Here is a 20,548-nt window from a genome sequence, read left to right as displayed (position 1 = left end):
TTATTACTGAGATATTGACTTGCCTCAGTTCACATGTTGGCAGTATAAGAGGATCATTAGTCATTCTTAAGTAGTAGAATGTCTCCCGTCAAAATTAAGACCCTTAAATGGTGACAAGAGAAGCATAATAGACTGTTTAAGCCACATGTGGTCTCCTTCGAAGAGCATGAAAGTGACAGATGTGGACAATATGGACAGCAGGTACTAAGCTGTGTGTGTTTTTCCCCTGCCTGATTTACATATGCATTTGTTTTCCAGACATTCAGTGATCTTAAGATCTTTTGACTTTTTTGTATATGAAGCCAGACATTGAAAGCAGCTCACATTTGTTTGGGAAGCAGAAGACAAACTGTTTTTGCATTGCAAATGATGATGCTTTTTTTTAAAAATGGTCTTTGCTTCGTGTCAAGATGTTCCTCTCACCACAACATACTGTAGTCTTTATGTTTTTTTTGTGCATTGTGTCGACTCTTGGAAATGACGTACAGCAGCAACATGAACACGCAAGGTCTCCCTCCGTAGTAATCTTGCACACTGGTGGTAATGAAACGGAGCAAAGTTGTAGTGTGAGTGTTAAATTAAAGAATGCTGGTGGAGGAAAAGCTACAATATGTCTTCTAAATGTTCCAAATACTGTTTATTAGCCTGTGAAAACGCTTTATAGGCTAAAAACTGGGTTGTATTTGTTTCCACCTTTTAACATTTCTCAGTGTATAAGACCAGTGTGGACAATTTTACACATTATTGTGGGCAGTATTTAACTTAAGTGTGGCTTTTAACATCAATTTGAGGAGATTTATTTAATTTGTAAAGCTTTAATTAACTTTTCCAGAACATTCACTATAATCTGATGTATTATTATTTGTTATTGATACATAAAAGTACATAAAGTGATTGATTTTATTCACCCCGCCCACTCTTATCTTTTAGATGTCTATATGTTTGCTTAGTTACTGGCTATTTTCCAGAAGGAGAGTTTTGTGAAAGGAAAGCTTGCTAAAGGAGAGGTTTTCATTTTTTCCAAGTCTGCTTTTTTAAAACACTCACATACTCATATATGAAAGTGTTATTGATTGATATAATTGTCCTTCCTGTCCATACTGGCCTCAGAGAGACCCCCACTATTAAGTGATTTCTATTTAAGCGATGGGAGACAAAATCTAATCCATAGTCTTATTTCTGTGCAAAATTGTATTCTTAAGGTCAGCCAAAGTTAAGATGAGCTTTTCTTTTTAAGACCAGAGTTCCTTCTTTGTGCTGCCACAGACTGTTTCTGTTCTTCTTGCTAAACTGCGGTGAAGTGATAGTAACAAAAAGAGGAAATCTCAAACCAAGAAGACTAGAAGAAAGAAAGCCACTTGACATGTTGAACTCAGACTGATGAACCCTCGTAGAAGCTTTGACTGAAAGCTTCTATGTGGAGTTTGAGCAGAAATACTGAAACTATATATATATATAAGTAGCTTGTGTCAACCTGAAGAACAATTAACGTAGAACTGAAACAATTAGACGAGTATTCGATGAGTCAAATGGAAGAAAAATAATTATGAGGCATTTTTTTTAAAGGAAAAACAAGCAGATGATCTGATTCCAGCTCCACAAATGTGAATATTTTCTAGGTACTTAAAGTCCAAACTAAAATAAACAGGAAACTAAATATCATTGGTTTGTTGACTGACATTTGAAGATGGCACCATGAGCTTTGGTAAACATTTTTTTACCATTTTCTGACCAAGCAACTAATCGATTAATTGAGAAAATACTCGGTAATGAAAAGAATTATTAGTTTTAACTCTAAATTAAAAGGTACATATGGACATGTGAGGACTGTTTCAAAACATACTTAAAGTTTTCTTCTATACAATATTAAAATTATGATGAAATAAATCCTTTATATAAGCCTGAAATCATTTTTCATTGGCTCAGTTTAAGTGTGTTTATTCTTTAATTAAATTTAATCTACAATCCACCAAAACAGTGGCAGTTAATACAAAGCACAGTGATGTCAAATACATGAAAATACTGTTAAAGCATTAAAAAAACAAACTAGATATGATCCTGTGCTTGATAGTTTGCTAATCTTTGACTCTTTACTTCTTTGTTGTGTGTTCACAGGTGCTCTACAATCAGTTCAAGTACTTCTTCAACTTGTACTTTTTGCTTTTGGCCTGCTCTCAGTTTGTCAACGAGCTACGCTTAGGTGCCCTCTACACCTACTGGGTCCCTTTGGTATGTGGCTTTGTTCCCCTTTAACTCTTCATCATTACGGTCGGTCAATTTAATTTTCCGTACTCAGTGTCTTGTTGTTTTTCTTCTCTGCTCTTTTCCCGCAACCACAATTACCTCTACCATTGTGTAATTTCTCTCCCCAGGGTCTTGTTTTGATGATTACCATCCTAAGAGAGGCCGTTGAAGAAATTAGATGCTACTTTCGAGACAAAGAAGTGAACTCGCAGATTTACAGCAAGCTATCAACAAGAGGTAAGGCTTTTTAAAAAAAAACAACACCGGTCATGTTTTTATCCATGTTGATCATGTTGCTTATTTCTCCAGCAACAGCATCTATTAACTGTAGGAGGTTGGTCCTATTAAAACTTATTGGGGCTTGGGGAAATGGTGGGTAATTCAAAGCAGAGATGTAAAAGTGTACATAAGAGGCCTTGGTATAAAGTGCTACCAGCAATAAAAAGCAGGAGACCACTTGTGGTTTCCATCACTTTGCCTCTTTGATGTGGCAGCTTGTTTTACCCATAAACACAATGACTGGTTGCCTCCATGATAGCGGCCCCCATGCATATCTTGTGGTTTATACAAACTTTATGGTGCCAGAACTTGCTGTGCTCCACCACTAGAAAGAAGCTGGTTCAAGTTGTTTTGCCTAACTTATGTTTAAATCGCATGTTAAGGAACAAATGTGACAGATATCGGCACATTCCCAATTTATAATAATCCATTTTCTTTGTCGATCTGTGTTTTGTAACGTGAAGTCCTATGAACCCTTATGCACAGCAATATTAATGTGCTTTAATGTCTTACATATGCAAAGTCCAGAGTTCACGGCACAGGTCAAGGGTCAGTGATCTCTTCCAAACAAATTTGCCCGTTCAGTCCAAATGGAATGAGAGAAAAGGCTCAACTCCCCCAGCATTCTTTCAAATCTGGACGGAAAATTACTTTCCCAAAACTCACTGGTGGTGACTGGTGAAGCATGCAGGACAACAGCTTACTCATATAGAAGACATTAGTGTTTGATGATTTGAGGCCACGTTTAAATTCATATGTTTGTTCACTTATCTTTCCTACCATATGTGTGAAATGACTGCTACAAAAGTTCCTTAAAAACTTCATTAACTTTAAATTTGCTTCTGTATTTCAGGCACAGTGAAGGTTAAAAGCAGCAGTATTCAAGTTGGAGACCTTATAATTGTGGAAAAGGTTTGTTAAAAGATTGTTTCATCCACATCTGTGAATAGCTTTTTTTTAGGACTGTCAGGTTACCATTTATATGACAGCGGATAATGAGGGGGTTGTTAATCTTCTGTGCTCGACTAGTGGCTGAGGTGAAAGGAGTTAGTAAAGATTTTGTAATCTTGTGATCAATGCTGAGCTTCAGCCTGTCAAGCTCAATGCATACATAACAGACGTGGGCCTAAAATGCCTTTAATTAGATCTTAAACACAAATTCAATCAACTATTATTTATTGATATCAGTTTTTTTTTCATTTCCAAACCCCTTTTTTTGTAGTTTGCAGTTGTTTAAAATGTACCAATAAGTTAGTGTGAGTTTTCAGGGGGAACTGTTGACGGGTTGGTTTCTCAGAGGTCTCTGCTCATGAAATATGAGAAGTGAGTCCTGTCTTCAGTTTCCAGCTGAGGGCTTCTTTCTGAATCACTCATTTGAAGGCAGCTGAAGGAAAGGTCACACATGTTGTCCTGCACATTTCACTAATATGACTGAGTGATTCAGAGTTATGTGGGTTACAATTCAGAAATGTGAACTCTTCAGTGGAGGTGAAACCAGAAGCCGTCAAAAGAAAGACGCCGGAATGTTAAGGTTAACCTGCATTTGAAGAGCTTTAATACGCCATTTATTCAACTATTGACCACTTAACAATAATCCATGCACTCTTCAAGCTTTCAAGATGAATTGAATCAGGGAATTTATCTTCCAGTAACTTTTGAGTAATGCAGTGGAAGAGCCGGGTCACTCAGAGTGTCAAACCTGGTCAGGGTCCCGCTCAGGCCACGGCAGGATGATTTGCTGGAGGGCTTATTTTTTTTGACTGACTGACTCTTGGTAATGTGACACATGAAAAGCTAAAAGTCTTCTTCAGTTAAAGTAAGAGCAGAGGAAAGGAGGAGGGAAAAGTGCAGGATCAGGAAGTGATGTTGAAGTCATGTTTTTCTTTTCTGCTTCTCTTTGTAGAACCAGCGTGTTCCTGCTGACATGATCTTTTTAAGGACCTCTGAAAGAAATGGTAAACATCTGCTGGTCATTCATCCAGATCGCCACAACAGGCTGGCTGGCTGGCTGGCTGGCTGGCTGGCTGGCTGGGGAAATGACTTGTTTAAAAAGGCGCTGAGGTGCAGGGATTAGCCCTGAGCCAGGACAGGAAGTCCTATAATGTCTAAATTGTAATTGGGTCCAGTACTATACTATCACTCAAAGTGGGATGTAGTGGGGAGTTGCTTCTCATGTAATGGTGAGATAGGCGGTGCAGACAAAACATTGTTCTCTCTTCATGTCCGTCCATGACACATCCCCGGACTTTGTTTTTCAAATGAGAAGATAACGAAAAGTAAAATTGAGGGACGCACAAAAATCAAATGTGAAGAAAAAACTGGAGGCCTGAAAGGAAGATGCCTCATCTGAATAATCAAATATGGATTAGGAAAAGATTTGTCAGGAATAACACAATTGCTTTGTGTTGTTAATTTGCACATATACAAAATACACCCGGACCATTCAGTCCATTCATAATAACAACATCTAAAGCGCTGCACATTAAAATCTCCTCACGAGGAAGAAGTTGTTTTTAATATCAGCGTCTAGAAAGGCAAATGAGAGTCGGTAAGGTAAGTTAGATGCATGTTGTTGTTGCGTCTTCCTGTCGGGGGAAGAATAACAACTGCTTTGTTTTACTGGAAATAGTGCTTGGTTATCTCTCTTCCATGTGGAGGCCATTAGGTCAATTATGAAGAGCCTAGGCCAGGATTGGGAGTTTTGGGCAGGATGACGCATGAAGGCCGACAGGGAGGGGTTGAAGTTTTGGGGGGGGGGTTGGCTTTTTTGGGTGGGTGCCTCCACGTCGATCCCAGCTTGATCCCATCTCAGACCCATTCACAAATGTTGCCTCTATTCATTTGTGACTCAGTGCTAAATGAGTGTAATGGCCCCTCTTTTGAACAGTGAATTTGAAAATGAGTGTGTGTTAGAACAAAGAACAAAATCAAAAACTGTGTTGAAATGTAAATATTGTGTTTTTTTTATACGGCCATCCTCAAGAATAGAGCCAGTGTCCTATCTATTGTTGCCCCCTAGGGGTGAATGTGTTTCCATCTGGCATCAGTTTCAGCTCTTGTCCTTTCCTTCCCAGGCTCCTGTTTCCTTCGGACTGACCAGCTGGATGGAGAGACTGACTGGAAACTACGCCTCCCGGTGGCCTGCACGCAGAGGCTGCCAACTGCTGCCGTGAGTCATAAAATACAGATAGACATTTAGTGAGGATGCAGGAGAACATTGTGCGTTACAAGACCGCATTTATGCAATTGTCGTTTCTCATAGTTTGTGCAATAAAAACTGATGATTGCAGGAGTAATTACGCATGATGAATGTGGTCTAAGAGAAGCAAGTCTGTCATTAGGACACCGCAGTCCTTTCAACTAGAGTGCAGGGTGGGCCGGTCATCAGATCCTGGTCAAGCAGGTCGTCAGAGAACTGCATGACTAAGAGGTCAGAGGTTCAGGCCTGTGCCACAGGCAAATATTGATGCCAATAGGTTAAGATTTCATTTGGCATATCAGTTGTCAGGCAGTGAACGCAATTTGCCGTATGACGCAAATACGTGTTGTTTCATTCAGTTATTGCCTTATATTAGGCAACTCTTGTGGTGAGCAGGGGGTCTGAAGAATTCATTTGCAATGATCCCGACCAACCAAATGAAAGTCATAATTTTGGTGTTAGAAAGAAACCTCCGTCTTATTGTACGTACGAGTAAAATGCATGAACTGGCTGTTATTGGCAAATTGATATATTGGTCCAGAGCTGTAAGGCTGAGTCGATTAATAGATTCATCCACCAACAGAAAAATGAACCAGCAGCTGTATTTGAAATCAGTTATTTTTTTTAAAGTAATTTCTTTTAGCAAAGGTGCCAAAAAAATCACTGGTTCTGACTTCTCATATGTCAACATTTATGGGTTTCTTGCTTCCCTCTGACAGTAAATAGAATTACTTTGGATTTTGGACTGTTGACTAAACGAGACACTTTGAAGATGTTAATTAGGGCTCTACATTTTTCATTATTTTGAACAATTTATGAACCAAAGGATAAATAAATAAAATAATCAGCAGATTTGTCAATAATAATAATAATAATAATAATAATGCATTTTATTTAAAGGCGCCTTTCAAAGCACTCAAGGACACCTTACAAGGCACAAAAACACGACAATAATACATCAAACAATAAAAATCAGGTAAATTTTAGTGCAAAGATAAATAAGAATAATAAATAATGAAAATATTCATTAGTCGCAACCCTTCTCCCATCTTTGCAGATCTTCTCATCTACTGATCTTTGAGGTGTATTTTGAGTGTGAACAATATAACACCCCAGATCAACAAAAAATAACTGCTTTATTTGTCAAACCGTGTTTGCCGTATTTTTATGTGTCATAGCAGTTTGGCTGTTAAATACACCCTCAAGCAAAAGGGGGGTTTAACCTGAGGAATGCAGTACTGTCACGACATTAACTGTATAGCTAAATGACAACAAACATGAAATAAACGGCCACATCCCTGAGCTATTATTCAGGATGGTTGCATGATGGATGATGTCTAATGAGCAAATTAAGAAATGGGTTGCTTGCTCTTGTCTTCTTCTCAATCATGTATAATTATTATTATGAGGGCCAGAGCACTAAACAGTGCGAAGGCCCTATGGAATCTGTAGGAATTATTATATATTATTATTGTTTTTATCAGTAAGTCACTTTTTCATGTGTCAGTGATCTTAAACCATGTTGTCGATGTCTTACAGGACCTTCTCCAAATCAGATCATATGTGTATGCAGAGGAACCAAACATTGATATCCATAACTTTATTGGAACTTTCACCAGGGTGAGTAACATTTATGTGATGAGACCACTGCTTTTTGTAAACAGTTTTTTTCTTCAACTGTTTTTTTCTTCAACGGTTTCTGTCATTTCTCAGAATAATGTATATTTGCTTACAATCTCAACTGTTACAGGAAGATGGTGATCCTCCTGTCAATGAAAGTCTCAGCATTGAAAACACCCTGTGGGCCAGCACCGTTGTTGCCTCAGGTAAATATATGACTGGCAGTGCCGCTCTTTTCGATGAAGCGGTTAATGGCAAGGAAATAAACAGGATCCGCATTTGCTTTAGCTCAAAGAACCGCGCTTCCCCCCAACTGTTGATCTGAAGACTAGTCAAAGCAAACATAAAGAAAACTAATGAGGCAACTACACATCTTGCTTATGTGTAGATGGCTCTGGGGCAACTAACCGTAATGGCCAAAAAAAAGTGTACTTCTTCCACAGGAGAGTGAGTCCACTTAAAGCCACGCTAACATATGTTATCCATTAAGAAATTGGAAATCTGCATCTTATATTCCAAATGACATTCTTCATTTTAACAGGTCTATTCATGTCAAGATAATAAGTCTGGAAAACATCTTCTTGACATAATATGTTTTATGTTGTTTTTTTTTTATTATACTGGCTTCAGGAAGTTTTTTAGGTCTTTTTCTCTCCTTCCCTCCAGGCACAGTGGTGGGGGTTGTGATTTACACAGGCAAGGAGCTGCGCAGTGTCATGAACACCTCCAACCCAAGGCACAAGGTACAGTAGTGTAAACCAGAGCTTTACGGCTGACATTTGATCATTTAGTTTAGTTAGTATAAACAGATGTGTATATTTTCATGATTGTCGCACAGAATTCAGCCTTAAGTGTTCATAAGTTTAACATTGATTTTCTTTGCGATACTTGTACACACACACACAGATGATTTCCATGTTTATTGGACTCACTTTTTGTGTGCTTGTTGCTCATGACAGGTGGGTTTGTTTGACTTGGAAGTGAACTGTTTGACTAAAATCCTGTTTGGGGCGTTAGTGGTGGTATCTTTGGTCATGGTGGCCCTGCAGCATTTCGCCGGTCGTTGGTACCTTCAGATCCTACGTTTCCTGCTTCTCCTCTCTCACATTGTGCCCATTAGGTAAGATTTAATATCCTCTTCTTCATAGTCATCCACAGTGTTGCATCATATTTACATGTAAGGAGTGAGAGAGCTCAATATTATTTTATTGTTTCAGTTTGCGTGTCAACCTGGACATGGGAAAGATTGTTTTCAGTTGGATGATAAAGAAAGACTCCAAGATACCTGGGACAGTGGTGAGGGCGAGCACCATACCCGAACAGCTTGGACGAATCTCCTACCTGCTGACTGACAAAACAGGTAAGGCTGCAAAAATGTTAAAATCACCTTGTTTATGTGGCCAAAAAAAAAAAAGCACCTAAGCTACTGTGTGGAGTACTTAAACGAGAGGAAATGTGCAGAGGATTTGCCGCGGAAGTATCCAGTAGGAGTTAAACCGTTTCACTCCCTGGGGGCGGGTTTAGCTCTGTGGTGGTGTTTCTGCTCCTGGAGAACTGCTACATATTGGACCCTTAAATCATAAAAAAAAAAAAAAAAACCAAAGTCTCTCATCCATGCACACCTTCAGAGCACAACACCTCCACTAGTGCACTTCCTCAGGCGTGAGGTGTTACCCGTCAGATTTACAGCCCTCATGCCCAATAAAATGATCGGCCATTTCCCCATCCAGAGCATGATAAGGCCGGCGGGGTCGGCGGGTCAGGCTAATGTACGAGCGAGGCCCCCTTAGGTCTTTTTGATATACTGGCGTAAAATGCTTTTAAAGTGAGTGTGAGGATACAGAGGTTGTGTGTAGTGTTGAAGGGAAGGCCTCTGACTTTCCTCCCATTTTTTTCTTTCAATCACCATTATGTGACATGCCGACTTTAAGGAAGTGATTCATGTTTTTAAATCCCAACAATGAAAGGTGCAGACTTAAAATCCTTTCTGCAGCTACTGATTCTTGAGTGTGTTTCCAAAACAATATTCATTTTGCAAATATCTCTCAACCAAAATCCTAAACATATTCTTTTTTAATTTAATGTTTACCAGGAACTCTTACCCAAAATGAAATGGTCTTCCGGCGACTGCATCTTGGAACTGTGGCATATGGGATGGACTCTATGGATGAAGTACAGAGTCATGTGTTCAGCGCCTACACACAGGTAAAAAAAAAAAGAAAAAAAAAAAGAAGCATACAACAAGTCAATGCTTTGTTTCTGTCAAGGAGAAGAAATGACTGCAACTGAAAAGAGTCACTCACTAGAAAGCAAACAGCAAAACAAAAAGAGATTGAAATTCCACAAGCTTTTGAAACGGGTAAAACAAACAGACGGGAGCATTGTTTTAAGAAACATATCAGTTTGTGATTATTGTTTAGTTGAATGCTTCCTGACCTCAGATGACACTCTTTGTCCCCCTTGACACCAGAGGTTAGTGAAGCAGGAAACAGGATTAGCCCACAAGCGAAGCACTGACCGGACTTCTTTAATGACGCTACCATTAACCCCTGGAACGCACGGCCGGCTAAAAATAGCAAAGGCCACAATGCGAAAAGCAAATTGTTCATATTTACTTTACACATCTGGTTATCCTTACAGGCCACTATCACAAACTGGGGTTAGTGAAGCAGCCAGTTTCTCAGACCGAAAACTCCAGCTACTAATCACAGTTTTCAAATTAGGTTTTTGGGTCATTATGTGTGTTTCTATTTATGTTCATACAAGTTGTTTTTTGTTGTTTTTAAAGTTGGCAGCTCAGATTTTCAGACACTCATACAACTTTTTTCCTGTTTTTTTCTTTTGGACAGTACAGATTATTAGTTCTTTTGGCTCCTACAGTTGCTTTCTCTTAGAAAAACCTTGAGCATAAAAAAAGACTCCCATTAGAAAAGACTCTTATAGCCATTTTCAGTTTCCTGTTGTCTCTTCCTCTGAGTACACTACCTTCTGCAATTGTCTTCAGCCCACCCACGACCTTCCAGCGTCCAGAGCTCCAGCAGCCACTAAGGTCCGCAAGACCATCAGCAGTAGAGTCCACGAGGCTGTGAAGGCCATCGCCCTGGTGCACAACGTGACACCCGTGTACGAGTCCAACGGTGTGACGGACCAGGCCGAGGCCGAGCAGCACTATGAAGATACCTGCAGAGTGTACCAGGCCTCCAGCCCCGATGAGGTATGACTTTTTCAAGCCTGCAGGACAAGATCAGATACTTTATCATTATCATTGTCATTAAATGCACTATAGCAGCAACAGACAAGGCACAAGGTTAAAAAACAATGACGAACAATATTTGGTATAAATACGTGAGGTAGGAAGATAATAGAGGTAGCTTGAATGTTGATGAGACAATAAAAAAAGATAACAGTGGCTTTTAAAGTTCATGGGGATATTGCTCCTGGCTGTCCACATTACAGCGGCTTTAAAATGCAAAATAGTGCTACGATAGAATACTGTGGAATAAGTGCATGGGCGATAAAGTAGGTCATGCACATCACTGTCCATATTGTACCGGGCAGGTGGTTATATGGAAATGCAGTAATACTAATTATTTTGGTTTAATTTCAAGCAAATACTGTTCATTTATTAATCCTAACATTTGCTAAATCCTAAAAAAGAATTTAAAGTGATTTATTATTTATCATCTAACATCTAATTATCATAAAACAACCTAATGTCAGAAAATGTTTTAGGTGTTTCAGTAAAGTATTTATTTATTGTTCGCACTGACAAATCATTTCTTCTTTGTTTGTCATTAATGTGGCAGCAAGAATTATGTGGCATTGTGAGAGTCTCATCATTCATGTGATATGACGCTTGAATAGTAATGATAATAAAAAACCTTATTTATATACTTGAATAAAGTTGAACACAAGATAAGCAGCTCAAAGTGCTTTACACAAATAAAGAACAATAAAATAATAATACATTTTATTTATAGAGCACTTTTAACAATCGTCAAAGAGCAAGTCAATAAAAAAATAAAACAGTTTAAACAGTTTAAAATACACATTTAACAGTTACAATATTAAAAGAAATATAAAAAGAAAGGTGGGCAGTAAAATAAATAAATAAAACAGTTATGTGTAAGTACTGCCATACATTACTTTTACATGCACTTTAACAAAGAACACTTTATTTATTCATTAGAAACATTTTTTCCCAACAGTAACTATTTATGACTCAGATTTTCTGCATCTGTGTGGAAAATGTCGACTTGCACGTTTCCCACATTTATTATTCAAGCAGCTACAGTAGATCCATCAGGCGGTATACATCAGTAGATAACATCACACACGGGCGAACACTTCCATGCTGATAATATAGCACAACACAACTTGACCTGTCAGGAAGACTTCACTTAATGTACATAGACATCATCTTCTGAAGGCCAAACAAGGAAGACGGGACAAGAGAGCAGACTTCAGCTTGAGAGGTCTTCATTTTTTTTTTTTTGTCAGTAAGGAGCCATTGTCTTGAGTGACTTCGCCGCTTTCTTCCGTGTACATTTACAAGCCAAATACCGTTCCACATTTATGTCCTTGATCAGTATAAATTCTTTGAACGTCAGGAAGAAGGCTGCGGAATCTCGACTTGATCCATTTCCTGCGGTGTAAATACGGATTTCCTTAATGTGCTCCCCAGCCCATTGCACTTATCCCCTTTTGAATTTCCTCTTTGATAGCATTTTTTTTTATAATAGAGCCCTGTACATCTGTTGCAATTAAAGATCTGACCTACTATTGTTGTTCGTAGGAAATCGAGCCATTTCATTTTGTTTTTATGTTACACTGGATAGAAATTTAAACTCTTTTTTTCTTCTTTTTTTCTCTTTTTTTCTCTCTTTTTTTTAAAAAGTTGCTGAGACCTGAAAGGTGCTGTTTTTATCAGTTTGATTTAATCTAAACCAAGATTCAGTTTGCTCTCCCTACAGCTTTCAGGAAGTCTTAATATAGAGCTGGTTTTGGTTGTGGACACAATGTCAGTGACTGTTGAATGCATGGTTTTTACTACTGCTGTCAAAACAGATATGTATCATGCGTATCACCTTTCTTTCTTTTTTTAAATTTAGTTTTTAAAGATGATTTCTTGATTTTTGCCTTTAGTGGATAATGAGCAGTGAAGAGACAGACAGGAAACAGTGGGAGAGAGAGAGAGAGACTTGTATGACATGCAACAAAGGGCTGTAGCTGGAATCAAAAAGCAGGGACGTTGCAGTTTTTGCACCATTTGGTTTATTCTCGCTTCTCACTCTGTAAAGACATCCAAAAATAGAATGTTTTTCTTATCATTTATTAATGTCAGAATCGATTTATGTGCACGCCATAATGATCAAAGGCATGAGGTATATTGTGTGTGATTCACTAAAGAGTTTTGAAATCTGAATCACTGTGTCAGCACATAAAAAAACTAGCTCATAAAAAGCCATGCGGCGGTTGTGAGTCAAGCCAACTGGATACAGCATTATTCGGTTCAGTAGGAATCGGCAGCCAACCCAGATGCTGCTATTACAAGCTGGTGCTGTTGTGGTGGACGCCGGATCCAAAAATGCCTCCACAGTGAATATTTCTAGACTGTGACTAAGCACAATCTTCGTATTTCCCAACCTGGATGACAAACATTGACGGTCAGAGTCAGAGCTCAGTCAGAGCTTTTCTGACGTTAAAAGCGCTCCCGGGCCCAACATTGTCAGACTACGTGGTCATGAGTTTCCAAAATAAAGAATTTTTTTGGAGCAACAAAATCAGCAGTAAGAGTAGAAACGTGAACGTGGCGATCTTTGTTGTTTTCGCCTCATCTGTGTCCATTTGTCCTCTCTGCTAATAGTCCTGTCAGAAGATGGATGATGGATTGGTTGTGTGTGATCTGGCTTCTGGTCTGGAAGTTATTGGGCAATGTCATCTCCCCCCTCTTTTTCTTCCTACACACACACACACACACACACACACACACACACACACACACACACACACACACAAACACACACACAGCCTAACATTATATTAATGGATGTCGTCTGCTGTGTCCTTCAGAGAGGATCAAGCAAAAACAATATTTTCAGTTCAGAAATGGACATCTCTCTAGTTCAATCAATCGATAGTCTTGAGTGCTGAAAATGCTTGAGCTATTGATTAATGCTAAATGGTTACTGTGCTCTCTGACAACCTATTCAGACCAAAGTGTCCTTGACTGTTTTATAATTCAAGTAATGGAACATCATATTGACGTAATGGCTTTACCATCAAAATGATAAAAACCCCTGAGAAGTGGTCACTTTTCTCTCTTGCTGTGTGTGTGATATAAAAGTTAGCTATAGATTAAAATTGCAGCTTGTCCATCTCCATCTTTTATCTCCTTATATTCAGCTATATGTTTCAATAAGCATCCACTAAAACCTTTACATATTGGTGTTGATAGGTGTCGCTGGTGCAGTGGACTGAGAGCGTTGGTCTGACTCTGGTAGGGAGAGACCAGTCCTCCATGCAGCTGCGGACCCCTAGTGGCCAAATACTGAACTTCACCATCCTGCAGATATTCCCCTTCACCTATGAGAGCAAAAGGATGGGCATCATAGTGCGAGTAAGTACCAAGACTATTAATTTCACCCTCTGTCTGTTCATTAATAGTGGTTGGTTTGTTGTTTTTTTTGTTTGAGCTTCAAAGAAATATAATCAAATCCCTAGTTTGTTTTTCCTGGCTCGAATATAAAAGGAGCCTGATTATAAGACAACGCCTTCTTTTTCCACCCTGTTTTTGTTTTGTATTTTTTTGAAGATACCACAAACTTTCACATTTGTCCTGTTGGGAAAGTTTCCCTGGGATACTATTAATGCAATAAGAAGATAGTCCTCATCTTTGAAGAGCTGAAACTGAAAAACCCACATTTATGTATATTGTCTATCACTCACATACTCACACTCTCTCCTGTCAGGCTCTTGGAAGAAGTAAAAATGATTTTTTTTCCCTCAGTGAGTGTTTTTCAGACTTTCTGTTTGTGCTCCTCGTCATCTATGACAGAAGTCGTTTTTGGCTGCTTGTCAGGTGATTCGGACCCCGGTCTGTTTCCACAGTAAAGGTGTTCGAAGTTAAACAAACCAAACCTTTGGAAACTCTTGCAGGTTAAAGCCAACAAAACACTTTTGGGGGTGACTAACTTTAAAAGAGTCACTATAAACAAACTTGAAGACACTTGCTTGCCTAGCAACATGAAGGCTGCAAACAACCCATAATGCAGCACTCTATATAGGAGCAGCTGGTGTTACAGCAGTACTCTCCATTCAAAAAGGATCTCTGATTATGTGAATGAGCAGTTGTCCAGTCCACAAATTTAAGACAACCCCCACTTTTTCAAATGTAACGTCTAGAAGCAAATATTGTTTTATATTCATGCTAATTGGTCAGTTATTTTACACTCTCGCTCTTTTGTACACTTTCAGTGTAGGTCAGCAGTTGTTGCTAGGAGACTGATTAGGACTTGACACCGGCTCAACAAGAGAAACAAAAGAAACATAAAATATTATAGTATATTGTTGTCTGAGAAATCTCTCAACTTATAATGAACTATGACTAAGTCTGATGACTAACATTATTTTTGTTGGCTTGGTTATAACTCAGGAAGCCTGGGATTTAGAAACATGACTTCCTCATGATAATATTTTCAAACACTTTTTGAAACCCCTAGTGAATACCAAAATAAATTATGCTTTTCTAGGCAACAGAGAATCATAAAATAATCGCATGTGCACCGTGACTCACGTGGGTTTGGGCTGGATATCCCTTCTGAGTGAAGAACACTCGGACATTTGATGCATATTGTATCAGATTTGATATGACAGTCTCACACTGATTGAACTCTGGATGTTTGTTTTCTAGGATGAATCGACGGGAGAGATCACTTTCTACATGAAGGGTGCTGATGTGGTGATGGCAGGCATCGTGCAGTATAACGATTGGCTGGAAGAGGAGGTGGATTTCCCACTTTTTCACAACGCAGATGCAATAACGGGGATTTTATTCCTGTTATAAACAACTTGCAGAATAACAGGCTTTGCAACCAGCTGAAACCAGATGTTGCTCTCTCTGTTTTCTAGTGCGGAAACATGGCGAGGGAAGGGCTGAGGGTTCTCGTGGTCTCCAAGAAATCCCTGACAGAGGAGCAGTATCAAGATTTTGAGGCAAGTGCCCTCTCATGAGATCAAGCCACAGTGATCTGAGGCTGAGCCGAGGGACTAGATGCTTCCATCAGCAAACCTACACACTGAGTATATATAGTAAAGCCACTAAAGCTTGTAAAACATAGAAATATAAAAAAAAAAATACAAATGCAGAGTGACTCAGTATGCGGACATGTTGAGTATTTCTAAATGTCAAAGTATGTTCTTGGATAATTGGAGTAATCTCTGACCCCCATCCCCGCCCATCTTTAGTCCATACACCCCTCCATCCTACGCACACACCCAGGCCCCACTCATTGTTTGAGCAGGGCAGGGCAGTCTCTCCCTGCAGTCTTCAGCCCTAGGCCCATTACTGAAGTGTATAATTGTGTGAACTGAGCTGGTGGGCAGCAGTGAGTCACCAACTGAGTCACACACAGAGTTTGTGTTCCTGTATGAGTCACGCTCAGATTGTTTTTGCTTTATCTCACTTGCAAATTGCCCTGGAGCTGGAGCACTGAAGATAGGCGTTAACCAATTGATCATGTCTGTTCTGTGTTTTCAGCTTTTAACAATTTAGTAGCTTTAGGGCTGCTTGCAAGCATATATCTTCAAATTTATATTAAAACTAAAACTTTGATATTTATTATGGAAGTTTCAGTGTGTGTTGAATGGCATGTTTTCATACTGCACACAGTTTAAACTCTGCTAAAGTCTATTAATGTATGCACACTGTGTGAGGCTGTTTTTGATGCTTTTCTCCTTGTGTTCGCTATGTCTCTCATGACATATTAATATTTCCCTTTTATGGTATTGCAGTGACTCTCCCTTACTTATATTAAATTTATCTCCTCTCATCCCAACTATTCCCATCCCTCTAATTGCTCCCCAGGCGCGGTACATCCAGGCCAAGCTCAGCGTTCACGACCGCTCTCTGAAGGTGGCCACAGTGATTGAGAGTCTGGAGATGGAGATGGAGCTCCTGTGTCTGACCGGGGTGGAAGACCAGCTCCAGTCCGACGTCAGGCCCACCCTGGAGATCCTCCGCAATGCAGGCATCAAGGTCAGCGGGGGGTGTGGGAGAAGACGGCCTCATAGCTCATAATAGCAACAAACTAAGAAAACTAAACATATAAACAAGTTTGGACATATGTTTTTCATATTTAACTACATGAACAAGCCTCATTAAAGTGCCTCCTTTTAATTATAAAACCCCAAACTATTGTGAATTCAAATGAATTAGAATGAACATGTTTGAGTGGTTGCCGGTTGGCACACTTCGGAAATGTTGGAGCTCATTTTTATGGAAATAAGCACCAGTAAGCGGATTAGTCACTGTCGTAAAAGTTTGGCTGATTGTCCCCTTCACTCCGCTTCTTTTCATTTAAAGGGTCAGTTCACCCAAATTACAAACTCCCACCTCTTCCTCCCCAGAAATAGCAAGAAAAAACACACTTTTTCTTTCTTAATGCAGAAAGGTTTAGTTTCATTTGCTCAAGTTTTCTCTCTCTGAGATTTCGGCCTCCACCCCACTACAATGGGGATGAATAAAATGTAATTTCTGCTTCTCACAACATTAAATCAATTCAATTTAATAAATGGATGCCAACAGTTTCCACAGGGACTATTTCTTCAGTAAAAAGCAGTTCCAGTGAACAGTACCAAGTATATGTGCTATCTAGAGCAACATGAATAACACATAACTATTGGAAGTGTTTAAATGTCATTTTTAAACTCTGTAAGTAGCAGAAATTAAATTCATTAATCTCCAAGCAGTTAGAAATCTCTCTGATGTATAGTTCAAAATCTGGACAAATAAAAGCCAAACTATCTGTATATTATTAGAGGTAAGTGACAAAATATGCCTAACCCATATGCATCAACAATTTAAATTATCTGCTATAACCTTCAATAAGAAACATCCAAAATGACCTCGTTAAGTCTGAGACAGAAGTAGGATACCGTGATACCAATCTGTGTGATGACTTGTGCTTGTCTTCTGTTTGAAGTTTAAAGTACTACAATAAAGCAAATTATGGTTGATCCTGAGATAAGTTCACAAGCTTCGGCTCCCAGACGATTACAGGTTGCCTGATCAAGTCAGTGATTAGAGCCTCTGGAATTTAGTTCTTGATTGCTTAATTAACTGACAGATTATGAAGCAATTTAGTTTCATTTATTTATTATTTTAGTTCCCCTTCAAGCATCAGTGCATCTTATAAATCAAAAAAGTTGGTTCACTGCATGTTATTCTTTGGTTTGTGTGTAGGTTTGGATGCTGACAGGAGACAAGCTTGAAACAGCCACATGCACCGCCAAGAACGCCCATCTGATCACCCGCAACCAGGACATCCATATATTTAGATCCGTAAGTGCAGGACGACGACCCCTCTTCCTCTTAATGTTCATATGAAGTGGGTAATAGTTGATTTTAGCACCGCGAGGTTCATCGCAGTTCAGAACAGCGCTGACGGTTTCCTGACTCCATCGACCCTCCGGCATCCATCCTCTGTGCGACCAAGGCCCATTAGCTAGTGGTCATACAGCCCCACACAACTACGCATGATGGCTAAGCCAGCATCCACAGCTGAATAAATCACTTCCCACCAATGAAAGCATCCAAGCCACTGTCAAAGAGAACAAACAGGCCTTCGCTCACACAGAAAGGAGAAACCAGCTGAACCACTCCCTGAGGGAACGTGCAGAGGGCTCACTTCCTAATTTGTTTTGCAGCTTTCGGGCTCTCTCTCTCTTTCTCTCGCTGCTTTGATAGCCCCCCCCCCCCCCCTTTCAGCCTTTCCCTCTGGAGCCGTGCCAGAGCAGAAGGAGCGCCTGCCATATAGGAAGGTTACAACTTGCGTACAACTGCGGTTACTGGAAGAGAATAACAATGGTTGGCACGGCTTTAAAACCTCTGTCCCAGTGGACGGGGGGAGTGCTGACTGGGCCTGCAACACATACATCTGGATTAGTTTCCTGGTCGCCACCAAAAGACCTGATCTGGATTGACGTATGAATAGTCAGCGGTTGAAGGATATTCATACCAGAGCATAACTCTTGTCGACAGATTAACACCATGCCCTGTCAGTGTTGCATTTTTGGATACATTTTTTAAATCTATATTTGACACTGACACAATTATCGAGAAGTTACTTGAGGTTTACGTGAGGAATTACGTGACATAAATATTCGGTATTGAAATTGTAATTAAAAACGGAATTATGTTGTTTTTTAAACATTTTTTTTGGATGTAATGCAAAACAGTTGACCACAGTTTATTTTGATTTTCCTCACATTTGCGCACACATTGTTGTGGTTGTACCAATTCAATCTGTTGACTCCCTCCACTTTTTTTTTGCTTTGTTGATTTCTTCAGTGAGCTAAAAGTTAAACTAATACATTATAACTAGCAAAATAAACTGTCTAGAACAATATAATTCAAATGTAAACAAGCCTAAATAGAATACTGATGTATGTTAAGATGTTATATCTTACAGTTAAAGTTAAAGTTATAGGCTCATGTTAACTAATATAATACATAAGGATTATCCTAATAAGTTCAATGCAGGTATCGGTGTTGGGAGAGAAAGAATCAGATCAGTGCATCCCTTATCAATATGTATGATCAACATATTCTGTATAATATATAAAGTGATATTTATTGCAGCCCGATATTCAGTTGCCTTAACGTTTCTCATCGCTGCAGCTTCAGTAAAACAAGCTGGTCTGATAACAATCAGCGTGCAAAAGCTGGCAGATTGTGATGCATGATAATTTTTTCTGTATTTTGCGTACGTTACTAAAATGTGGTTGCCATTTGCCTTAGGTGACAACACGAGGGGAAGCCCACCTGGAGCTCAACGCCTTCAGAAGAAAACACGACTGCGCTCTGGTGATATCTGGGGACTCGCTTGAGGTAAGTGCATGCGTGCGTCTCCTCTAATGAAACCTTAATAAATGTTGTGCTGTATGATGCGTGATAATATCGCTGCCACCGAAGCATCTCTGGAAGTGGTATCTGTGGTTAGAGTCACTTTCTAAACCGCTGTAGGAGATGAACTGTAAGTAAAGGAAGATGTTAAAGCTCCACAGCCGAGAGCAGTTACGTGCAGGTGGCCTAAGATGCTCACTCGTCCGTTCTGGTGGGGTTTTTTTTTTCTTTGCAGGTTTGTCTGAAATACTACGAGTATGAATTCATGGAGCTTGCGTGTCAGTGTCCCGCTGTGGTTTGCTGCCGATGCGCCCCGACTCAGAAGGCTCAGATAGTCCGACTGCTGCAAGAGCGCACGGGCAAACTCACCTGCGCTGTAGGTGAGTAGAAAACAAAACAAAAAACCCAAAAAACTATCCACCAGCTTTTTCCTGGGCGGATTCAGTCTATAAAGCACTTATTGTTGGCTTTTAACAACTTCTTTCCTGTCTTCACATCCTCATCAAAACATCCTCATCTTACCAGCACTCCCAGAATTAGCACTTATATAAAAAGCTATGATTGAGCAGAGCTGGTTTTAAAGTGCATTAATGCGCTTCACGCCCAGGACTGGATTATAGATGATAATTCAATATTATACTTATTTATTTATTGATTTATTGATTTACTTAATGTGCATTTGTAGAGGAATAAGTGTATAGCAAGTACTAATGACACATATCACAGTATTTACATCCTAAGCTAGCTCAGTGCCTTTAAAATACATCAAACTCAATCATTTACAATAGTTTTATAATATGATGATGATACAATATATACAGTATATAAAACAACAAGCATCAGCTCACTCATGACTACCTTGCTCATCCCTCTTTTAAGAACTGTATATATGTGAGTTTAAAATTAGCTTTTTTTTTAGCTCTGAGTGTAAAGAGTTCCACATATTGATCCCCCGAACAGAAAAAGCATTCATAAAAGGGACTTTTACGATTCCCAGTAGATGCACCTCATTTTACTGAGCCAGAATCCCTCCGAGGTTCCACCAGATCACAGAGCTTAGCAACGTTTAATATCAAAACTTC

The 20,548-nt window shown here is 39.4% G+C and overlaps 1 protein-coding gene across 1 annotated transcript in view; it reads left to right on the top strand.

The window, feature by feature from the left end:
• LOC133987367 (probable phospholipid-transporting ATPase IIA) overlaps window positions 1-20,548 on the top strand; it is a 33,069-nt gene that overhangs the window by 3,711 nt on the left and 8,810 nt on the right. Inside the window, exons 3-21 of the mRNA XM_062426704.1 lie at window positions 2,116-2,229; window positions 2,373-2,481; window positions 3,377-3,435; window positions 4,427-4,478; window positions 5,598-5,692; window positions 7,262-7,342; window positions 7,473-7,548; window positions 8,009-8,085; window positions 8,302-8,462; window positions 8,560-8,702; window positions 9,435-9,547; window positions 10,347-10,556; window positions 13,800-13,961; window positions 15,255-15,347; window positions 15,473-15,556; window positions 16,428-16,598; window positions 17,805-17,903; window positions 19,362-19,451; window positions 19,702-19,846. Coding sequence (XP_062282688.1) covers window positions 2,116-2,229; window positions 2,373-2,481; window positions 3,377-3,435; window positions 4,427-4,478; window positions 5,598-5,692; window positions 7,262-7,342; window positions 7,473-7,548; window positions 8,009-8,085; window positions 8,302-8,462; window positions 8,560-8,702; window positions 9,435-9,547; window positions 10,347-10,556; window positions 13,800-13,961; window positions 15,255-15,347; window positions 15,473-15,556; window positions 16,428-16,598; window positions 17,805-17,903; window positions 19,362-19,451; window positions 19,702-19,846 — 2,134 coding nt within the window. The remainder of the gene's footprint in view (window positions 1-2,115; window positions 2,230-2,372; window positions 2,482-3,376; window positions 3,436-4,426; window positions 4,479-5,597; window positions 5,693-7,261; window positions 7,343-7,472; window positions 7,549-8,008; window positions 8,086-8,301; window positions 8,463-8,559; window positions 8,703-9,434; window positions 9,548-10,346; window positions 10,557-13,799; window positions 13,962-15,254; window positions 15,348-15,472; window positions 15,557-16,427; window positions 16,599-17,804; window positions 17,904-19,361; window positions 19,452-19,701; window positions 19,847-20,548) is intronic.

This window comes from Scomber scombrus, chromosome 10, assembly GCF_963691925.1.
Source record: "Scomber scombrus chromosome 10, fScoSco1.1, whole genome shotgun sequence".
Classification (NCBI taxonomy): Eukaryota; Metazoa; Chordata; class Actinopteri; order Scombriformes; family Scombridae; genus Scomber; species Scomber scombrus.
This window is presented reverse-complemented; position numbering and strand designations above follow the sequence as displayed.